This window comes from Lucilia sericata, unplaced genomic scaffold (genome assembly GCF_015586225.1).
Source record: "Lucilia sericata isolate MDLA Ls3-8-SP2 unplaced genomic scaffold, ASM1558622v1 Contig000216F_arrow, whole genome shotgun sequence".
Lineage (NCBI taxonomy): Eukaryota > Metazoa > Arthropoda > Insecta > Diptera > Calliphoridae > Lucilia > Lucilia sericata.
The window spans coordinates 1-21504 of record NW_023994244.1 but is presented as its reverse complement, the minus strand read 5'-3'; the positions used below and the strand labels follow the sequence as shown (position 1 = coordinate 21504).

Here is a 21504-nt window from a genome sequence, read left to right as displayed (position 1 = left end):
TAAACAAAACATAAATAGTGTGGGAGAGAGCACATGCCAAAGGATTTTTTAATGATGGTAACGTGATTTTTTTATCTCTGTTATGATTTCAGTTTTGTTTTTATTCCTTACAAAAAACCTGGCAACACTTTTTTTATTATTATTATAATAATTTGAAGGTTTTCTTTTGTTATTACCGTTATGTTTGTGATTGAGTTTCTAAGACAAGAGAGACAATAATAATAAAAAGGATAAAGAGAGTGGAAAAAAATTGAGGGTTAGCTATACCTTTGGGGGTATGATTGAATGTCTTTGAAAATTTATTACGTAACGGAAACATTAATTAAAATTTAAATTTTTCAAACTATTTAAAAGCATCGTATAGGTTTAATGTGATTGTAAGATTAAAATCTGTTAGAATTTATATTAAATACAATAGAGACAAATATTTGCTTACAATCAATGGTTAATAGAAAATGGAAAATAAAAAAGATTTTAATTAAAATCGGGTTTTTTACTTTTATTTTATTAATTATAAAAAAGTCTTAAAGTAATACAGTTTTAAGATAAAATTCGTAACTACGAAAACTAACATGACGAAGTCATGTTAGTTTTTTTGTTGCAAGAAGCAACTCAATTTTAATTGAAATAGGTCCATGGTTTTACCTAGGCCCTAAAAGAAAGTCCTATCGGAACTTTATTTAATAGCTAATTAAGCAACAAAAGTCAATATCAATTTTCAATCTGAATTTTACAGTGGGCACCGTCACTGTGATGTTATTTAGTTTTTTAATCAAACCTAAATTAATGTTTAATAACTGTCTTCATTTAAATAAGGCGATAAGTTGAGTTTTTCAGTTGCTATATGAGTTTTTGGAAAATTTTCTATCAAATCAATAAAAAGATCTAATTAATAAATTATTTAATTAAGTTACCCTTTTCAAAAAAATACCCAAAACCTAATTGTGAAATCCTCATACATTTTCATCTTGCTATTAAAATATTTTATTTTCTTATAATTTTTCCCCAAGTGTATTTAAATACACTTTAACGCAACGCACAGTATTTCTCACTACTACCACAGCATACAACTCTGTGCGGAAAAGAGAATACGAAAAACACAAACCAGTTGTCAACATTGTTCTTGCTAAATTTGACATTTGTATTTTTCATTCAATCGTAGTTGTTGGCACGGATTAATTTTTTGTTAATTTTTTTTAACTAGAAAACGATTTAACATTTTTTAACAACAATTTTTAAGACCCAAAAACAAGAAATTTTCCATAAATTTCATAAACAACGAGTTAAACAACCTTCAAATATAATGTTTTATTAATAAAAGTGTTAAAAAATTGTAAGTTAATAGTGAAAAAATGTAGAAATAGAAAATAAATTTGTGAATGCAAATCAAATGAAGGTATAGTCATGGTGTGAAGAATGAATAAAAAAATAGAAAAAGTTTTTGCAAATAAAAAAGTGTAAAGCAAAAATAATATGAAAAGCAAACCACAGTCAGCTTGTATAACAAAATAATGGCAATAAAATAGAGCTAATAATAATATAAATTACACAAAATACAACAGCAATAATGTAATTGTATGTAAAATTAGTTAATAAACAACAAATTGTTGTAAAAATAATTAAAACAATTTCTAAGGAAAGCTAAGTTAAAACAAGTGATACTTTGTGTAAAATTGTTGTTGGAAAAAGTGCGCATCATAGAAAAAATAATAATAAATAAATTAACAGACAGATTCACCTAGATTAGAAATTTTTTGCACAAACAAAACAAAACTACAACAACATACAAAAACACAACAGCTTGTTGTTTTGTTAGTTTGTTTGTTGTTGCTTTAAGTAGTCAGAAATCGTTCATTCTCTTGTTTTGCGGGGTATGTTTGTCAATAAGATTGTGTATGTGTCACAAACTCATTGTGTTTGTTGTAAAGTGTGTGATGTTATTTTTTGTTGCTTTTTCTCGTTTAACTTTATATGGTTGTCATTTTCGTGAGTTGCTGTTGTTGTTTTTGCTTTTGCTTTGGTAATGAATTACTGGAAACAAAACGAAACGAAAAAGCTAAAATAACAGCTTCTAAAAAATTTTTATTTTTTTCCTGATTTGAAAAAAAAAAAACAAACACGAACAATTTGAATTGATTAAAAATTATTAACTGTTTTTGTTGTATATAAAAGTACTTATAAGAATGTGTGTGTGCATACATTTAATAGGTAAGCGAGTATTTGTGTTTTTTGTTTGTCTGATCCCCACATGATCGACCCTCAATTAATTGTTTATAGGGCTTTGTTGTAATTGACATTGTTATTGTTATAAATAAACCTTTTTTTACTTTTTAATAGGAAAATATGCCGATATAGAGAGAGCTTAGAAATATTATTAGTTTACAGTTATTACTTCGTTTCTTATTATTACTTTTGTAACTAACAACTATTACGTTTTATTTAAATATTTGTTCCACTATATTTTAATAAAATTTTAAATAAACCTATACAGACATGTTGCTTTAATTGTTTATATGTATAGTTGTTAAATTATAGGTATGTAGTATAAAGGTTTGGTGATTATGGTTAGATATAAATTTGTATAATTAATTTTTTTATGAATGTTTTAAACTCATTATCAAAAAAGATGCGTTTAGTTACTAATTTTGTAATTTTGTTTGTAAAACCTAAAAATATCGAATGTAGACCCTCAAATGTTAATGTTTTCTGCTTTCTTATTAGATTTTTAGAAGATCTCTGTGGGTATATAAAATTTGACATTGTTAAATACCTATAACATTCTTATTAAGTGTTTGTCTTGATCAGTATTCTCAAAGTTACGTTGAAATATTTCGGACTGGAAAACTATTGAAGTTCTATCTATCTATCTATCTATCTATCTATCTATCTATCTATCTATCTATCTATCTATCTATCTACTAGCGAGCGAGCGAGCGAGCGAGCGATCGAGCGAGCTAGCGAGCGAGCGAGGAGCGAGCGAGCGAGCGAGCGAGCGAGCGAGCGAGCGAGCGAGCAGCGAGCGAGCGAGCGAGCGAGCGAGCGAGCGAGCGAGCGAGCGAGCGAGCGAGCGAGCGAGAGCGAGCGAGCGAGCGAGCGAGCGGAGCGAGCGAGCGAGCGAGCGAGCGAGCGAGCGAGCGAGCGAGCGAGAGCGAGCGAGCGAGCGAGCGAGCGAGCGAGCGAGAGAGCGAGCGAGCGAGCGAGCGAGCGAGCGAGCGAGCGAGCGAGCGAGCGAGCGAGCGAGCGAGGAGAGCTAGCGAGAGCGAGCGAGCGAGCGAGCGAGCGAGCGAGCGAGCGAGCGAGCGAGCGAGCGAGAGAGCGAGCGAGCGAGCGAGCGAGCGAGCGAGAGCGAGCGAGCGAGCGAGAGCGAGCGAGCGAGCGAGCGATCGAGCGAGCGAGCGAGCGAGCGAGCGAGCTATCGAGCGAGCGAGCGAGAGAGCGAGCGAGCGAGCGATCGAGAGAGCGAGCGGATTATCGATTATCTATCTATCTATCTATCTATCTATCTATCTATCTATCTATCTATCTATCTATCTATCTATCTATCTATCTATCTATCTATATATCTATCTATATCTGTTCGCAATCGATAAACTCAGTAACTTCTCAATGACACGTATTTTCAAACATACATACATATGTTTCGGGAATCGTAAGAAGTATTCCTGTTTGTCCCATAGATAGCATCGGAGCCGCAAACTTTAAAATTTTTAATAAAATTGCAATATATACCAAATTTAGGGCCGATAACGTGGGTCGCGCTCAGCTATTTATTTATATAAATATTTTTACTTTTTTTTTTTTCAAGTTGTTAAACAATTATTTAAAGTTGAATTTGAATTTTGTAAGAAATATATAAATTATATTGTTTATAGTTACGTGGTTAGAATTATAATTTAAATAATGATTGAGCAATTAAAGTTGCTTCTATCTTCTATTAGTGATTTGTAAATTATTTTGTTTTCAAATAAATAATTTAATAGAAAAGAACTGTTTTGTTTATTTGATGTTAAGCATAATGGAAAATTACTTTTATTAGGATAGATTTATTTTGTTAAACATTAAGGGGAACTACATAATGCAAATTTCTTTGAATAATGTTGTAGTAATATCGCGAATAGTCAAATATTTATTTTGCTTCAGCGACAAGATATTTTGTCACTATAATATGATATCGATTTTTTTTTCAGAATTAAGATAATTTCTAAGATAATTCTTATTTCAATAAAACTAAATTCCTTTAATCACTTAACCACATAAGTGAATCACTTAATACACGTTTCCTTTTAAGGTTAAAAATATAAATATATATTTTTTTTTATAGAAAATAGAAAAGATAATAATTAAATAAACATAATTCCGCCATATTTTCATTACTAAAAGTTTATTTAAAGCTTCTTTTTATTATTTTATTTTATAACATTATATACATACAGTTTATCGAGCAGTAACTTACAAAAATATCTAGAAATATACAAAGTTTTGCAATTTTCTTAACAAATTATAAAAAAATTAATAATATTTTATTGTTTACACAAGTTGATGTCTATTTTGTGGCATAATAATATTATAGCAACAATAAACCATTTATGGAAAAGTATTTTCTACCACTTACTTTCCTTTATAGTAGAAAAAGAGTAAACAATGATACAATTTAGCTATTTTGCAAGCAGTTGTTTAAATAAACTTAAGATTTTATTTGTTGTATTTAAAATTATTCATTATTTTTAATTTGGAAACTTTTTTCTAAAAAAAAGTAAACATTACTCTCACGACTATGATCTAAATTTGTTAAATACGTTTCTGGTTTTTTTTGTATACCACTGCTGATAAAGAATCTTACTTTTTAAACTAGAGGAGAGTGTGTTTGGCACAATGAAAGTGTCATCAGAAATGACAAAAGTTCATCGAACATAATGATAAATATTGAAAGGCAGGCAAGACAAATAAATAATATTAATAATTTGAACATTTTTAAATTTATTTGTTTAGTTGTTTGTCTAGATGATATAAAAAATGATCTAAAGCGTATTTTAAAGAGTATTTCAAATGATCTCTTAACATTACTAGAATCGTTGCATCTTTCAGTACTCTATTTCTTTTGGCTTTAGATTGATCTATAAACTATGATCATGACCATAGACTGATCTATAGTCTTGACTGCAAACCGATCTATAGTCTTGACTATAGGTAGATCAGCAGAATTTGCAAAAAATTACCAAATTTATCTCTTTTTTATTTTTTTTTTTTCATTTAAATAAACATTGTATCTCAAACATTGTCGTGTTTATGATATTTAAGTCCTGTCAGTTTATCCCAAACTCGTTGTTGTAAAAGATAAAAATATTTAATTATTTATCTACAAACAAATTATTTCATTTTATTTCCATAAATTTTCCTATCACTTATACAATATTTTTAATTATTGTTGTTATTTTGTTTCTTCTTTTTTTTAATATTTTTTATAATTAATTACTTTTTTTTTACTAAATTTGTCTCTCTATTTTTACATTGATTCACTTTCGAATGGTGTGTCATACAATGTAGCTGGTCATTATTTTTGTTGTCGTTTTTTTTTTTTTCAAATAAACTTCTATCAAGTTCAAGTATTCGTTTAGAGATCAGACAAAAAACATGCAAAACAAACATTCATTTTATTATAAGTGTTATTTTTGTTTTTAGAATATTGGGACCCGAAAAAATAATAAAAAATATATTAAACATAAACAAGTTTATGTGAGTAACTGCGTGTATCTTGGTGTTATGTTCTCTTTCCAGCCATTGAACGTAAACCTTCAGAAAAAAGTGCTTTTTTTAAGTTTTAATACTTGTCTTTGCACACAACACAAACTCAAACTAAAAAGCATCTACAGTGTGGAGCAAAATTGTGGGACTATTTTTTCAATGTGTCGATAGATAGATAGATAGATAGATAGATAGATAAGATAGATAGATAGATAGATAGATAGATAGATAGATAGATAGATAGATAGATAGATAGATAGATAGATAGATAGATAGATAGATAGATAGGATTAGATAATATATAGATAGATAGATAGATAGATAGATAGATAGGATAGATAGATAGATATAGATATATAAATAGATAGATAGATAGATAGATAGATAGATAGATAGATAGATAGATAGATAAGATAGATAGGATAGATAGATAGATAGCTAGATAGATAGATAGATAGATAGATAGATAGATAGATAGATAGATAGATAGATAGATAGATAGATAGATAGATGAATAGATAGATAGATAGATAGATAGATAGATAGATAGATAGATAGATAGATAGATAGATAGATAGATAGATAGATTAGATAGATAGCTAGATAGATAGATAGATAAGATAGATAGATAGATAGATAGATAGATAGATAGATAGATAGATAGATAGGATAGATTAGATAGATAGATAGATAGATAGATAGATAGATAGATAAATAAAAAGAGGTTTGTATATTCATTTTTGCCCACCACTGTATTCGCCGGCATTGTTATTATTTTTTAATATCTTCCATACTGTCTGCTTTATAAATATTTAACACAGTATTAGTTGTTATGTTTACAAACGTATAAAAATATGCACAAAAAAATAATTTAATTAACACAAAACAAAATTTATTTAACTATAATTCAAATAATAATTTATCTCTTTCAACAACTTTTTTATCTGTACGCGCAAATTAAAACAAATAATTTCGGCTTTTATTAACTGACTCACCTTAATTATAAATATTCTTTATTAATGGGTGGGTGGTGGTTGTGGTGTTAGAAGTCATAGAGTTAGAGGCCCTGACAAAGCCAGCGTGTGCTGGTAGCATGCAGGCATAGAAAGGTTTCCTATAACTATTATCTAAGAAAAATTCTTTTCTTACTTTTTATAGTCGATTGTAATGGATTTTTATGTTAAGTATTGTGGTTTACAGTTATATGTAAATTTTCGCCTTGTTTACTTTTGCAAATTATTTATACTTTAACTACTTCTAGTAGAATTGGAACAGCTACAACAGCAACAAGTGATTAAGATGCTAAAACTTTAGAGTTTAATAGAATAAAATTCCATTGTATTCAACAAATAGTGGGAATTTCATTAGCATATGATTTTTTTGCGAAAGCATTTGCTAGTTATTTTCAAGTATGTACATAGTTAAAAAAAAGAGTTGAAATTTCACCATTTTATCTTTGTTTACAGTTTGTCGATATTTATTTATCTTTATGATGCCGAATTGTAGGTGTAAATTTAGTTTTAAAATCACATCAATCATATCTATAAAATAGATATCGTTTGTTTTGTTAAAATTTCGCTTAAAATACTAAACTGTACAGTGTGTAACAAAATAAATTTATGTATTTCAAATTTCATTATAAAATTTTATTGAAAAAATTTCTGAAAAATTTTCAAATTAAAGAGAAAAGTTTAAAAATAAAAAGAAAATTTATTAAACATTTTCAAAATAAAAAAATTTTTCTAATGATTGACTATAGATTAAAATTTCGCTTAAAATACTAAACTGTACAGTGTGTAACAAAATAAATTTATGTATTTCAAATTTCATTATAAAATTTTATTGAAAAAATTTCTGAAAAATTTTCAAATTAAAGAGAAAAGTTTAAAAATAAAAAGAAAATTTATTAAACATTTTCAAAATAAAAAAATTTTTCTAATGATTGACTATAGAGTGATAGACTGATCTATAGTCTTGACTGTAGACGGATCTATAGTTTTGGCAATAGAATGATTTATAGTCTTGAACTATAGTTTTGTCTATAGTATAGACTGATCAATAATCATGACTATAGAATGATTTATGGTCTTGACTCTAGACGTATATATATATAGGCTTGACTATGGACTGATCTATAGTCTTGACTATAGACTGAGCTATAGTATTGACTCTAGACTGATCTATGTCTTGACTATAGTATAGACTGATACATAGCCATGACTATACAATGATCTATGGTCTTGACTGCAGACTGATCTATAGTCTTGACTGATATGTAGAATTGACTAAAGACTTATCTGTAGTCTTGACTACAGGCTGATTGATAGTTTTGACTATAGACTGATCTTTAGTCGTGACTCCACACTGATCTGTACTCTTGACAATAGAGTGATATATAGCCTTGACTATAGACTGAACCGTCTTGACTATAGACTTATCTATAGTATTGACTATAGGCTGATCTATAGTCGTGACTGTACTGCTCTAGAGTCAGGACCATAAAAAAGTATCAAATTTTTGTTTATAAAACACAAATGTACAGTGTGAAAAAAAATATAATTATAAAATTTGAGTCTCGTTATTATATAACATTTAATTTTTTCGTTTTGTTAAAAGATCAATTGTTAAATCTGCTTTTTTGACCCTTAGGTTTAGCAATTAATTTGACCTACATATAAACAAAAACGAATGACAGTTTTCTACTTTTTTGTGAATTTTATCTAGATGGTAAAATTTTTATAGTTTTCTATTGTCTCATACTTAATAAAATGTAATTAAATTACCACAAAGAATCAAAATCAAATGTTGTAATAAAGAAACCTTAAAAGTGTTTCTAAAGTGTGACAAAACTTGACTACAAACCTGCATTTGTCAATTTATTTTTACTTATTATAACTTAAACAACTTAATAATTAATTTTGTTTTCTTATTTTCAGCCTCTTTTTTTAAATCTCTTTCATAGTTTGGTTTTACACTCTCTCTTTCACACTCTCAATAATTTGTTTAACAAAAACCTACATTTCTAACGAATATTTCTTTGTGTGCCTTTAAGTGCTGTAGAGAAGAACAACAAGAACAAAAACAATATGCAGTTTTTTCAAGTTTTAGCCACATTTACCCTTTTAAGTTTGTCTACACATAAATGTTTAGTAAACAGTAATTCCGCTCCAGGCGATAATAAAGCGGGCGGTAATCGTTTCAATACCCACCTAAGTGCAGTAGACAGTGGTGGTCAACCGCCAACGCCTAGCAATCATCCTAGATATCAGCACATACCACCACATCAGCAGCAACAACCGCATCATCAACAACATCACAGTCAGCATCAGTATGCGGGCCATGGTGGTGGTGGTGGGGGTGGACACAATATGGTGGGTAGCGGCATACATCATCCCTCACATGGAGCTGTTATAGGTAGTCCGCATATTTATCATCCAGCTCCTAATAGTGGTCATGCTGAACCTAAAAATACCTACAATCTATTAAGTGAGGCCATGTCTCAGGCTGTTAGCAATGAATTCAGTAAGTATTTTTAACCTTTCACCTTCCTTTAAGTAATTTTTAATTTTTTCTTTACAAAACTCCCCTTTAGGCTCTCTTGGCAGCGGTTCAGCGGATGGTGCTTGTCATGCCGATGATCTTGATTGTTATAATGATCAAGATCGTTTGGGCATGGAAGCAATTAGAAGTTTACATCGTCAATTAGATGACGACGATAATGGCAATATTGATTTAAGTGAATCTGATGATGTAAGTTAGAATTTTTTTATTTCATTCTATTGTTATTAATATACAATTTTCATTTATTGTTTAATTTTTTTTTTACAATTGTTTTGCATGTTATTTTAATAATGCAAAAAAACTGTAAAAAATACTTTTATTTTTATAATTTTTTATTGTGTGTAATTTAGTTTTTGCGCGAAGAACTTAAATACGATTCGGGTTATGAGAAACGTCAAAAAGCTTTCCATTTCAATGATGACATGCATATATCGGTTAAAGAATTGTGGGAGGCCTGGCTAAGATCAGAGGTTGGTTAATGATTTTTTAAATCTTTGTTATTTTAAATTTATTAATTAATTTTTTCTAGGTTCATAACTGGACTACCGAACAGACCACCGATTGGTTGGCTCAATCTGTACAACTTCCTCAATATGTGGACTTATTTAAGCAGCACAAGGTGTCGGGCGCAAGTTTGCCAAGGTATGAATAAAGGTTTTTAAAATTTGTATCTCTAAAGCAGAACTGAACTAGAAGTGAACTAGAAGTGAACTAGAAGTGAACTAGAACTGAACTAGAACTGAACTAGAACTGAACTAGAACTGAACTAGAACTGAACTAGAACTGAACCAGAACTGAACTAGAACTGAACTAGAACTGAACTAGAACTGAACTAGAGCTGAACTAGAACTGAACTAGACTGAACTAGAACTGAACTAGAACTGAACTGAACTGAACTGAACTAGAACTGAACTAGAACTGAACTAGAACTGAAACTAGAACTGAACTAGAACTGAACTAGAACTGAACTAGAACTGAACTAGAACTGAACTAGAACTGAACTAGAACTGAACTAGAACTGAACTAGAACTGAACTAGAACTGAACTAGAACTGAACTAGAACTGAACTAGAACTGAACTAGAACTGAACTAGAACTGAACTAGAACTGAACTAGAACTGAACTAGAACTGAACTAGAACTGAACTAGAACTGAACTAGAACTGAACTAACTGAACTAGAACTGAACTAGAACTGAACTAGAACTGAACTAGAACTGAACTAGAACTGAACTAGAACTGAACTAGAACTGAACTAGAACTGAACTAGAACTGAACTAGAACTGAACTAGAACTGAACTAGAACTGAACTAGAACTGAACTAGAACTGAACTAGAACTGAACTAGAACTGAACTAGAACTGAACTAGAATTGAACTAGAATTGAACTAGAACTGAACTAGAACTGAACTAGAACTGAACTAGAACTGAACTAGAACTGAACTAGAACTGAACTAGAACTGAACTAGAACTGAACTAGAACTGAACTAGAACTGAACTAGAACTGAACTAGAACTGAACTAGAACTGAACTAGAACTGAACTAGACTGAAGAACTGAACTAGAACTGAACTAGAACTGAACTAGAACTGAACTAGAACTGAACTAGAACTGAACTAGAACTGAACTAGAACTGAACTAGAACTGAACTAGAACTGAACTAGAACTGAACTAGAACTGAACTAGAACTGAACTAGAACTGAACTAGAACTGAACTAGAACTGAACTAGAACTGAACTAGAACTGAACTAGAACTGAACTAGAACTGAACTAGAACTGAACTAGAACTGAACTAGAACTGAACTAGAACTGAACTAGAACTGAACTAGAACTGAACTAGAACTGAACTAGAACTGAACTAGAACTGAACTAGAACTGAACTAGAACTGAACTAGAATTGAACTAGAACTGAACTAGAACTGAACTAGAACTGAACTAGAACTGAACTAGAACTGAACTAGAACTGAACTCGAATTGAACTAGAACTGAACTAGAACTGAACTAGAACTGAACTAGAACTGAACTAGAACTGAACTAGAACTGAACTAGAACTGAACTAGAACTGAACTAGAACTGAACTAGAACTGAACTAGAACTGAACTAGAACTGAACTAGAACTGAACTAGAACTGAACTAGAACTGAACTAGAACTGAACTAGAACTGAACTAGAACTGAACTAGAACTGAACTAGAACTGAACTAGAACTGAACTAGAACTGAACTAGAACTGAACTAGAACTGAACTAGAACTGAACTAGAACTGAACTAGAACTGAACTAGAACTGAACTAGAACTGAACTAGAACTGAACTAGAACTGAACTAGAACTGAACTAGAACTGAACTAGAACTGAACTAGAACTGAACTAGAACTGAACTAGAACTGAACTAGAACTGAACTAGAACTGAACTAGAACTGAACTAGAACTGAACTAGAACTGAACTAGAACTGAACTAGAACTGAACTAGAACTGAACTAGAACTGAACTAGAACTGAACTAGAACTGAACTACTAGAACTGAACTAGAACTGAACTAGAACTGAACTAGAACTGAACTAGAACTGAACTAGAACTGAACTAGAACTGAACTAGAACTGAACTAGAACTGAACTAGAACTGAACTAGAACTGAACTAGAACTGAACTAGAACTGAACTAGAACTGAACAGAACTGAACTAGAACTGAACTAGAACTGAACTAGAACTGAACTAGAACTGAACTAGAACTGAACTAGAACTGAACTAGAACTGAACTAGAACTGAACTAGAACTGAACTAGAACTGAACTAGAACTGAACTAGAACTGAACTAGAACTGAACTAGAACTGAACTAGAACTGAACTAGAACTGAACTAGAACTGAACTAGAACTGAACTAGAACTGAACTAGAACTGAACTAGAACTGAACTAGAACTGAACTAGAACTGAACTAGAACTGAACTAGAACTAGAACTGAACTAGAACTGAACTAGAACTGAACTAGAACTGAACTAGAACTGAACTAGAACTGAACTAGAACTGAACTAGAACTGAACTAGAACTGAACTAGAACTGAACTAGAACTGAACTAGAACTGAACTAGAACTGAACTAGAACTGAACTGAACTAGAACTGAACTAGAACTGAACTAGAACTGAACTGAACTAGAACTGAACTAGAACTGAACTAGAACTGAACTAGAACTGAACTAACTGAACTGAACTAGAACTGAACTAGAACTGAACTAGAACTGAACTAGAACTGAACTAGAACTGAACTAGAACTGAACTAGAACTGAACTAGAACTGAAGTAGAATGGAACTAGAACTACAAAGAATACGGGTTGTATGAGTGATATTTTTATTCATTATACGATCCGAAGTCCTATGAAAAAATAATCTCTGGACAACAAGTGGTATTATTAATATTGATTTTAATATAAAATTTTATTTATTTCCACTTTCAGATTAGCAGTTAATAATATGCATTATGTCAGCAATGTTTTGGGCATTAAAGATCCCATACATAAACAAAAATTGCCTTAAAGGCCATGGATGTGGTCCTATTTGGACCACCCAGAGGTAAGAAACCGATATTTTTTTAATTATAAAGAAAAATAAACTAAAATGATTCTCCTTAACAGAGACTGGAACGCGTTGGAAAGATTACATTTTAGTAACTTTACTATTAAGTGCTATAATTGGTTGCTGGTATGCTTATCAGCAAAATAAAAATGCTAAAAGACATTTAAGACGCATGGCTCAAGATATGGAGGGTTTGCAAAGAGCTGAACAAAGTTTGCAGGAAATGCAGAAGGTAAGGAAGAATATTTTTTTTTTTATATAATTCTTAGCTTTAGTTAATTTTTGTTAATTCTTAAAGGAATTGGAACGTGCTCGTTTGGAGCAAGAGAATGTTGCTACTGAAAAAATGGACTTGGAAAGACGTCTCAAAGAAGTCCCCACTTTAACGTCCTCAAATTCAGATCTCGAAGTCCAACAGCTTAAAAAGGAAATAGAAATGTTACGCACTGAATTGTCAAGAGCAGAAATTGAATTAGTCGATAATTGTTGGGCACCACCGCCTCAACTACAGTCCTGGCTACAATACACCTATGAACTGGAAAGTAAAAATCATTTAAAGAAACGTGTTTCTGCTGAAAAACAATTACAATCGGCTCGTGAGGCTTGTGAGAAATTACGCAAGAAACGTTCGAGTTTAGTGGGTGCTTTCGTTTCGACTCATGGCAAAAGTATCGATGATGTAGATCGTTCGATTGTTGAGGCTCGAAATTCATTGGGAGAAGTTACGAATGAGTTGCAAGAACGTTTACACAGATGGAAACAAATTGAACAGTGTTTGGGTATGAATATTGTCAATAATAATGGTTTACCTTATTTGGAGAGTGTCTTGTATGGTCGTAATGGCGGTGGTGGTAGTGGTTCTTCGGTTAAGAGTTCAAGAGGTGAGAATTTTATTTGAGATCTCAAAAGAAAAATACTTTTTATAAGTATAAGTTTATTTAACAATAACATTTGTGTTAATTACAATCAGTTTTCTAAAAAAAACATCATGATCACTTATGCGAGCAGTTTTAATTAAACTATGATTTGTATTTCTCTTCCCTTTACAGCACGCATTACCAGCAGCTCCGATGATTTAGATGATGAATCTGTTCAAGGTAAGCTAAATTTTGAAAATTTTTCCTTGATCTCGGCCGAGTAATCTAATGAAAAAGAAACAAACAAAAAATCAACAAAATTTTCTCATACAAACGAAAAAAATCTCTAAATGTTCCATGATCAAACAAAAAGAAAGAAAACATTTTAAATGTTAAATAATCAACCTGAAACGAAAAGAACTGTTTTTGTAAAATAACAAACAATGGTGGAAATTTTTAAAAATATTTCCTTTAGTGTTACAAAAACAGCCAATAAATCTTACACCCAGTTTTTGCATAAAAAACATGATTAAATTAAGTTAAAAATGAAAATATAAATCTATCATAAATAGGTTCTTTTAAATGCTGTGTTGTCTGTCATAATAAATATTTCCGTTTTATTTTTATACATACATAAATAATTACTTCTATTATTACTGTAATTTTAAGTGCAATATTATTTAATTTTAGTGTGTATTTTAATTAAAACAAAAACTTGTTTTATTTGCATTTTACTTATATAAATTTTTCTTTCCTTTTTTTTTTTTTTGTTAAATGTCCCCAGAATGTAATTTAGTTTGTTTTCAAAACTATTTACTATTTTTCTCCTCTTTTGTTAATTGTTAATTTGTATTATGTTTATAAAATTTACAACCAAGACATCTATTATTTCCAAAATTCCTTTTATTTACTACTGTATTGTTCTTTACAACAAAAAAAATATTATTATTCTTACTTTTATTTTTAATTTTAGCATCTTTTGAAATAAACTTTTGATTTTATTTTTTAAATATGTATATAGTTCTCTTTATTTTGTTTATTTACTGTTTTTTTATATATAGTTAATTTCCCCTCCTTTTTGTAAATGCTGATGTATGCTTTTAATCCTTTCCGGTGCTTTTTATTTAGAAATTTATTTTAGAGAAATGATTGTGTTTTTATTTTATGTATCATTAAATTTTTTTGGCTTTGGAAACTACTTTTAAAAATGAATTTTTCAATTTTGGTTTGTATCTCAAATACATACAGCATTCAAATGTTCAGTTCTAGTTCAGTTCTAGTTCAGTTCTAGTTCTAGTTCAGTTCTAGTTCAGTTCTAGTTCAGTTCTAGTTCAGTTCTAGTTCAGTTCTAGTTCAGTTCAGTTCTAGTTCAGTTCTAGTTCAGTTCTAGTTCAGTTCTAGTTCAGTTCTAGTTCAGTTCTAGTTCAGTTCTAGTTCAGTTCTAGTTCAGTTCTAGTTCAGTTTCTAGTTCAGTTCTAGTTCATGTTCTAGTTCTGTTCTAGTTCAGTTCTAGTTCAGTTCTAGTTCAGTTCTAGTTCAGTTCTAGTTCAGTTCTAGTTCAGTTCTAGTTCAGTTCTAGTTCAGTTCTAGTTCAGTTCTAGTTCAGTTCTAGTTCAGTTCTAGTTCAGTTCTAGTTCAGTTCTAGTTCAGTTCTAGTTCAGTTCTAGTTCAGTTCTAGTTCAGTTCTAGTTCAGTTCTAGTTCAGTTCTAGTTCAGTTCTAGTTCAGTTCTAGTTCAGTTCTAGTTCAGTTCTAGTTCAGTTCTAGTTCAGTTCTAGTTCAGTTCTAGTTCAGTTCTAGTTCAGTTCTAGTTCAGTTCTAGTTCAGTTCTAGTTCAGTTTCTAGTTCAGTTCTAGTTCAGTTCTAGTTCAGTTCCTAGTTCAGTTCTAGTTCAGTTCTAGTTCAGTTCTAGTTCAGTTCTAGTTCAGTTCTAGTTCAGTTCTAGTCATTCTAGTTCAGTTCTAGTTCAGTTCTAGTTCAGTTCTAGTTCGTTCTAGTTCAGTTAGTAGTTCAGTTCTAGTTCAGTTCTAGTCAGTTCTAGTTCAGTTCTAGTTCAGTTCTAGTTCAGTTCTAGTTCAGTTCTAGTTCAGTTCTAGTTTCAGTTCTAGTTCAGTTCTAGTTCAGTTCTAGTTCAGTTCTAGTTCAGTTCTAGTTCAGTTCTAGTTCAGTTCTAGTTCAGTTCTAGTCAGTTCTAGTTCAGTTCTAGTTCAGTTCTAGTTCAGTTCTAGTTCAGTTCTAGTTCAGTTCTAGTCAGTTCAGTTCAGTTCTAGTTCAGTTCTAGTTCAGTTCTAGTTCAGTTCTAGTTCAGTTCTAGTTCAGTTCTAGTTCAGTTCTAGTTCTAGTTCAGTTCTAGTTTATTAACAAATTTTAGTGAAAAATCAAAATTTTTTTGAAAGTATAAATTAGAACTTTTTTTTTTTGAAAACTCGAGTATTTAGTGAAAATTTTATTGCAAATATATTGTAGAAATTAAATTTTTATTTTATTTCTGAAAAATCGACATGTTACGAAAGGTCAACTTTTACTGAAAAATAAATATTTTATGTCGGACTTTAAAGTTCCATTTTGACATTTCTCCAAAAAAGAGAGCTTTCATTAATGAATTTTTGAAAGATTCATTATCTTAATGGAGATGATTAAAAAACACATGTCTCCAAGTAGCTGCAAGAATTGTTTCTATTTGAAATTTCAGTATTGTTAATACTGAGATTTAGTATCAATTCACATCCCATGTTGTATGTCCAGATATTTTTGAAATGAAATAGTTTTACTAATTTTTAAACAACCATCATGACCAACATAGGTTTAAATTTCTAAAAGGTAAAACCTACCACCGGAATGGGTTAAATTTTATAGGCTCTAATATTTTCCAATAAAATGACAAAACAAAGTAGTAAGTATTAATGCAAACTAAAGGGGTCCCATTTTACCATTAAACAATTGGGTTTCTTATTTTGATTTTGAATGTTTTTATTTATCTTTATCTTTTCATTACAAATTCCTTTTTCTATTACAAATTTATATCAATACAAATACGGCTTTACTAAAAATACGTAAATTCCGAGCGTGAGAAAATGTCCCTTTCACCAAAGCAATATAAGGTAAGAAACCGTTGATCTTTCATTTACCATAACTCTCTGTATTGCTATCTTGTTATTAATATTATTAACCAAGAATTTTCTGTTTTCTTTTATTTTGTTTATTTCCTTTTACCTAATGTTGGCATGATGGTTGTAAAAACAGTTTTGTTTGTTTTCTTTTTCTTTTATAAATTTCATTAATAACATTTTCTTTGAGCGCCTAAAATCATTATTAAAGCTCTTGTTAAACCATTTGTATTGTTTTCATCATTGTAGTTTTTGTTTAGACTTTGTAATTTGTAGTTTTAATGTATAATAATTATATAGATTTTTATCTCATCACTTTTCCGTTTCATTTAGGTATGTATGTGTATACATTTGTTTGCGGTCAATCATTATATGTAATATAGCTCCCTTTAACAAGGCGAATTCAAAAAGAAGGCAATGTCTACATTTTGAACTCACCTTGACTTTAAAAATGTAAATATTTGTTTTTGTCTACATTCAGCTCAAAAAATATATGTTCATAAATGTAAAAATGTATAAATATTATGATTATTAAGATTTATCTTACAATTACATTGTGTAAAATTTGTTATAATATAACACTTGTAATTAAAATGGAACACATTTGATTCTAGCTGTCTACTCCTGTAAATCCTTTCAAAACTTATGAGTTCTTTTGTCATTCCGTTTGTAATTTCTGTCCGTCTGTCCATCTGGGTGTCTGTTGAAACCATTTTTCTGAAGACCCCAGATATCTTCAAAATCTAAATCTTCAATAATTTTGTCAAATATTCTTTTGTGAAGTTTCCTATTGATAATCAACAAAATCAGTCCATTAATAAGGGGAGATATGAACAGAATTCCGAAGCAGACTAGTCTATAGACTAGACAATAGACTAGACTATAGTTCAGTTCTAGTTCAGTTCTAGTTCAGTTCTAGTTCAGTTCTAGTTCAGTTCTAGTTCAGTTCTAAGTAGTTCAGTTCTAGTTCAGTTCTAGTTCAGTTCTAAATCAGTTCTAGTTCAGTTCTAGTTCAGTTCTAGTTCAGTTCTAGTTCAGTTCTAGTTCAGTTCTAGTTCAGTTCTAGTTCAGTTCTAGTTCAGTTCTAGTTCAGTTCTAGTTCAGTTCTAGTTCAGTTCTAGTTCAGTTCTAGTTCAGTTCTAGTTCAGTTCTAGTTCAGTTCTAGTTCAGTTCTAATTCAGTTCTATAGACTAGACTATAAACTAGACTATAGACTAGACTATAGACTAGATTATAGACTAGACTATAGACTAGACTATAGACTAGACTATAGACTAGACTATAGACTAGACTATAGACTAGACTATAGACTAGATTATAGACTAGACTATAGACTAGACTATAGACTAGACTATAGACTAGACTATAGACTAGACTATAGACTAGACTATAGACTAGACTATAGACTAGACTATAGACTAGACTATAGACTAGACTATAGACTAGACTATAGACTAGACTATAGACTAGACTATAGACTAGACTATAGACTAGACTATAGACTAGACTATAGACTAGACTATAGACTAGACTATAGACTAGACTATAGACTAGACTATAGACTAGACTATAGACTAGACTATAGACTAGACTATAGACTAGACTATAGACTAGACTATAGATTAGACTATAGACTAGACTATAGACTAGACTATAGACTAGACTATAGACTAGAAATAGACTAGTCTATAGTCTAGTCTATAGTCTAGTCTATAGACTAGACTATAGACTAGACTATAGAATAGACTATAGACTAGACTATAGACTAGACTATAGACTAGACTATAGACTAGACTATAGACTAGGCTATAGACTAGACTATAGACTGGACTATAGACTAGACTATAGACTAGACTATAGACTAGACTATAGACTAAACTATAGACTAAACTATAGACTAAACTATAGACTAAACTATAGACTGGACTATATACTAGACTATAGACTAGACTATAGACTAGACTATAGACTAGACTATAGACTAGACTATAGACTAGACTATAGACTAGACTACAGACTAGACTATAGACTGGACTATAGACTGGACTATAGACTGGACTATAGACTAGACTATAGACTAGACTATAGACTAGACTATAGACTAGACTATAGACTAGACTATAGACTAGACTATAGACTAGACTATAGACTAGACTATAGACTAGACTATAGACTAGACTACAGACTAGACTACAGACTAGACTACAGACTAGACTATAGACTAGACTATAGACTAAACTGAAGACTAGACTATAGTACTAAAGTACTGAATTTTCCATGCCTATTACAGAGTAAAAATGTCAATAGCAATCGTATTAATTCAGTTGTGCAAGAAATCTCTTTAGTGAGAAAGAGAGAGAGAGAGAGAACTCTTTGCGTGAGACAGTGTGTCTTAATCACATTCAAATACATTTCTGCAGAAAATCGTCTTAATCTCCCATTTAACTCCATACCATCATTTGTCTCGCCAAACAAACAGTTGTTAACAACTACAAACTCATTCATTTGCTGCTGTTCATTAAATTTTTATTTCGTGCCGGTCTTTTAACATTCTCTTTTTTTAAACAAATTATATATTATGCCTTAGATCCCTAATGACAAGATTTAGCTGATTAAAAGAAAAAGAAATTTTTTGTATTTTGCCAGGTTTAATTGATGGTTACAGTCGGAATTCTGGTCTAAGTGCTTCCACACTCTTAAATAGTAGTTCGACAATGGGACGAGATGATTCATCGGGTAGTGAGGATAATATCGAATCACAATCGGTGCAATTTTATTTGGGCAATGCACCACCGACCCCCATGCTAACAGCTGCACCAGCAATAACACCACGTACCCCCCTGCAACAGGCACCATTTGAAGTTATGAATCATGTGGGCAATCATAATCATACGAATAGTGCAACAGTGGCGGCCATTGCCTCGGCTGCAGCAGCAACTGCACAACAGCAACAACAGCATGCTTCTAACAATGACAGGTATTTGGGGCTAGAGTTAATATATTTTATGTTTTGTGGTTGGCGTCTGCTGGGTAGTAGTTTAGTTTTCATTTCTAAGTGTTTTCTCATTTAAAATCATTTTTCATTTTCGTTTCTTAAGTTTTAATAACTTTTCATTTTTTATGTTTAAAATTAAATCTGTCAATTTTTTAGTGTTATACATGATTTAAATCGTCATAGTCCTTCGGTTTCATCGGAACGTTCAGATCGTTCTATACCCGTACCACCGCGTACCAAAAAACACGCTCATACAAATTCGATTTCGTCTACCAACTCGTCAGCTACGACAACGACTACAACACATAGTGTAACATCAGTACCCCCACCGCCACCTCCAAGTGGTCCCATAGGTCGCGCACCTTTACCTCCACCTCGTAAATCAAATCAGAGGTTTGTTTTGGTGTTAAAGAAATTTTGAAAAAAAATCTGTTTTGTTATTTTAATAATTTTTTATATTTTAGTATTTGTTGTTTTAAAACTAACTTTTTAGTTAATTAATTAAGCATGTTGTTGTTTCTTTATTAATTATTGTTGTTACTTGGTTGAGATTTCAGTAAAAAAACTATAAAAATATTGTTCTGTTTGAATGTGAAATAGTAGAAGAGTTGTTTTAATATTGGATTCGCAGGACCAACAAATTTAAATCAGATATTTAGGCCGTTATGTTCAACAATTGAAGTTCCCCCAACTGGTTTGATTTTTAAAGCAAATTTTAACAGTTTTAATATCAGTGTTATATCCTTCACCTTCGTGAGAAGGGTAGTATATAAGTTTATCATTCCGTTTATAATTTCTACAATATATTTTTCCGAACTCATAAAGTGATATATTTTGGACCCGTATAGATAGTGGATTCGATTAAGTCACGATTAAGTTTGTAATAAAAAACCTACTGACTGTTCTTTTAACACACTTTGGTGAAGGGTATATAAGATTCGGCACAGCCGAATATAGAATTTTTAATTGTTTTTTAATAAAATTTTACTAATTCTTAAAATGCATTCTCAACACCACATATATTTCTCACACACAAACACAAAAAGTCTTATGATTCTAAATCCCGCATGTCTCTAGACCCTAGAGTTGTTATCCCCTTTTATTTCTCTTACTTTATTTTTTTATTCTATTGCTTTTGTTAAACGATTTTACTAAATATGTTTGTTGAGGTTTTCTAATAGCGTACATTTATATTTTTTTTATTTCTAATTTTACAATTTCAGAAACCAAAAACAAACATCTACATAAATTTCTACTATAACTACGTGTGCTACTACATTAAAATAAATAAATAGACTTGATTAAAAATACTATTATTACTACTACTAAATGCTACTACTACTTAATACTACTTTACCTATTGTATTATAATAATTATAGAATTTTTAAAAAGAAAGAAATCGGAAAAAAACAACAACTTATTTTATCTATATAAAAACATAAAATTGCTATGAAAAAATCCTTTCAAAAAAAGAGAACAAAATTGTTTTGTATTTTCTTTTAATCTGTTTTTGTTTTTGCCATTTATGTGTGTGAGATTATGTGTGTGTTTCGTTTTCTATTGAAGATTTTTTAATATTTTTTGTCAATAACAAGAATATTTTGAAAAAATATATCTTTATGGTTAATATTTATATACGAATATTGACATGAGTTTATAGACTATATCATTGACTAGATCCTAGAT

At 30.6% G+C, this 21504-nt stretch overlaps 1 protein-coding gene across 1 annotated transcript; it reads left to right on the top strand.

The window, feature by feature from the left end:
- The first annotated feature begins 1140 nt into the window (after positions 1-1140).
- On the top strand, positions 1141-21201 carry LOC119602237 (stromal interaction molecule homolog). The gene is given in 13 exon segments (XM_037953645.1): positions 1141-1333; positions 8679-9264; positions 9335-9492; positions 9654-9773; positions 9833-9945; positions 12742-12812; positions 12815-12856; positions 12919-13091; positions 13158-13740; positions 13909-13956; positions 19469-19799; positions 19974-20210; positions 21041-21201. Coding segments are annotated over 12 exon segments (2337 nt in total). The 5' UTR covers positions 1141-1333; positions 8679-8828; the 3' UTR covers positions 21066-21201.
- Positions 21202-21504: the final 303 nt, after the last annotated feature.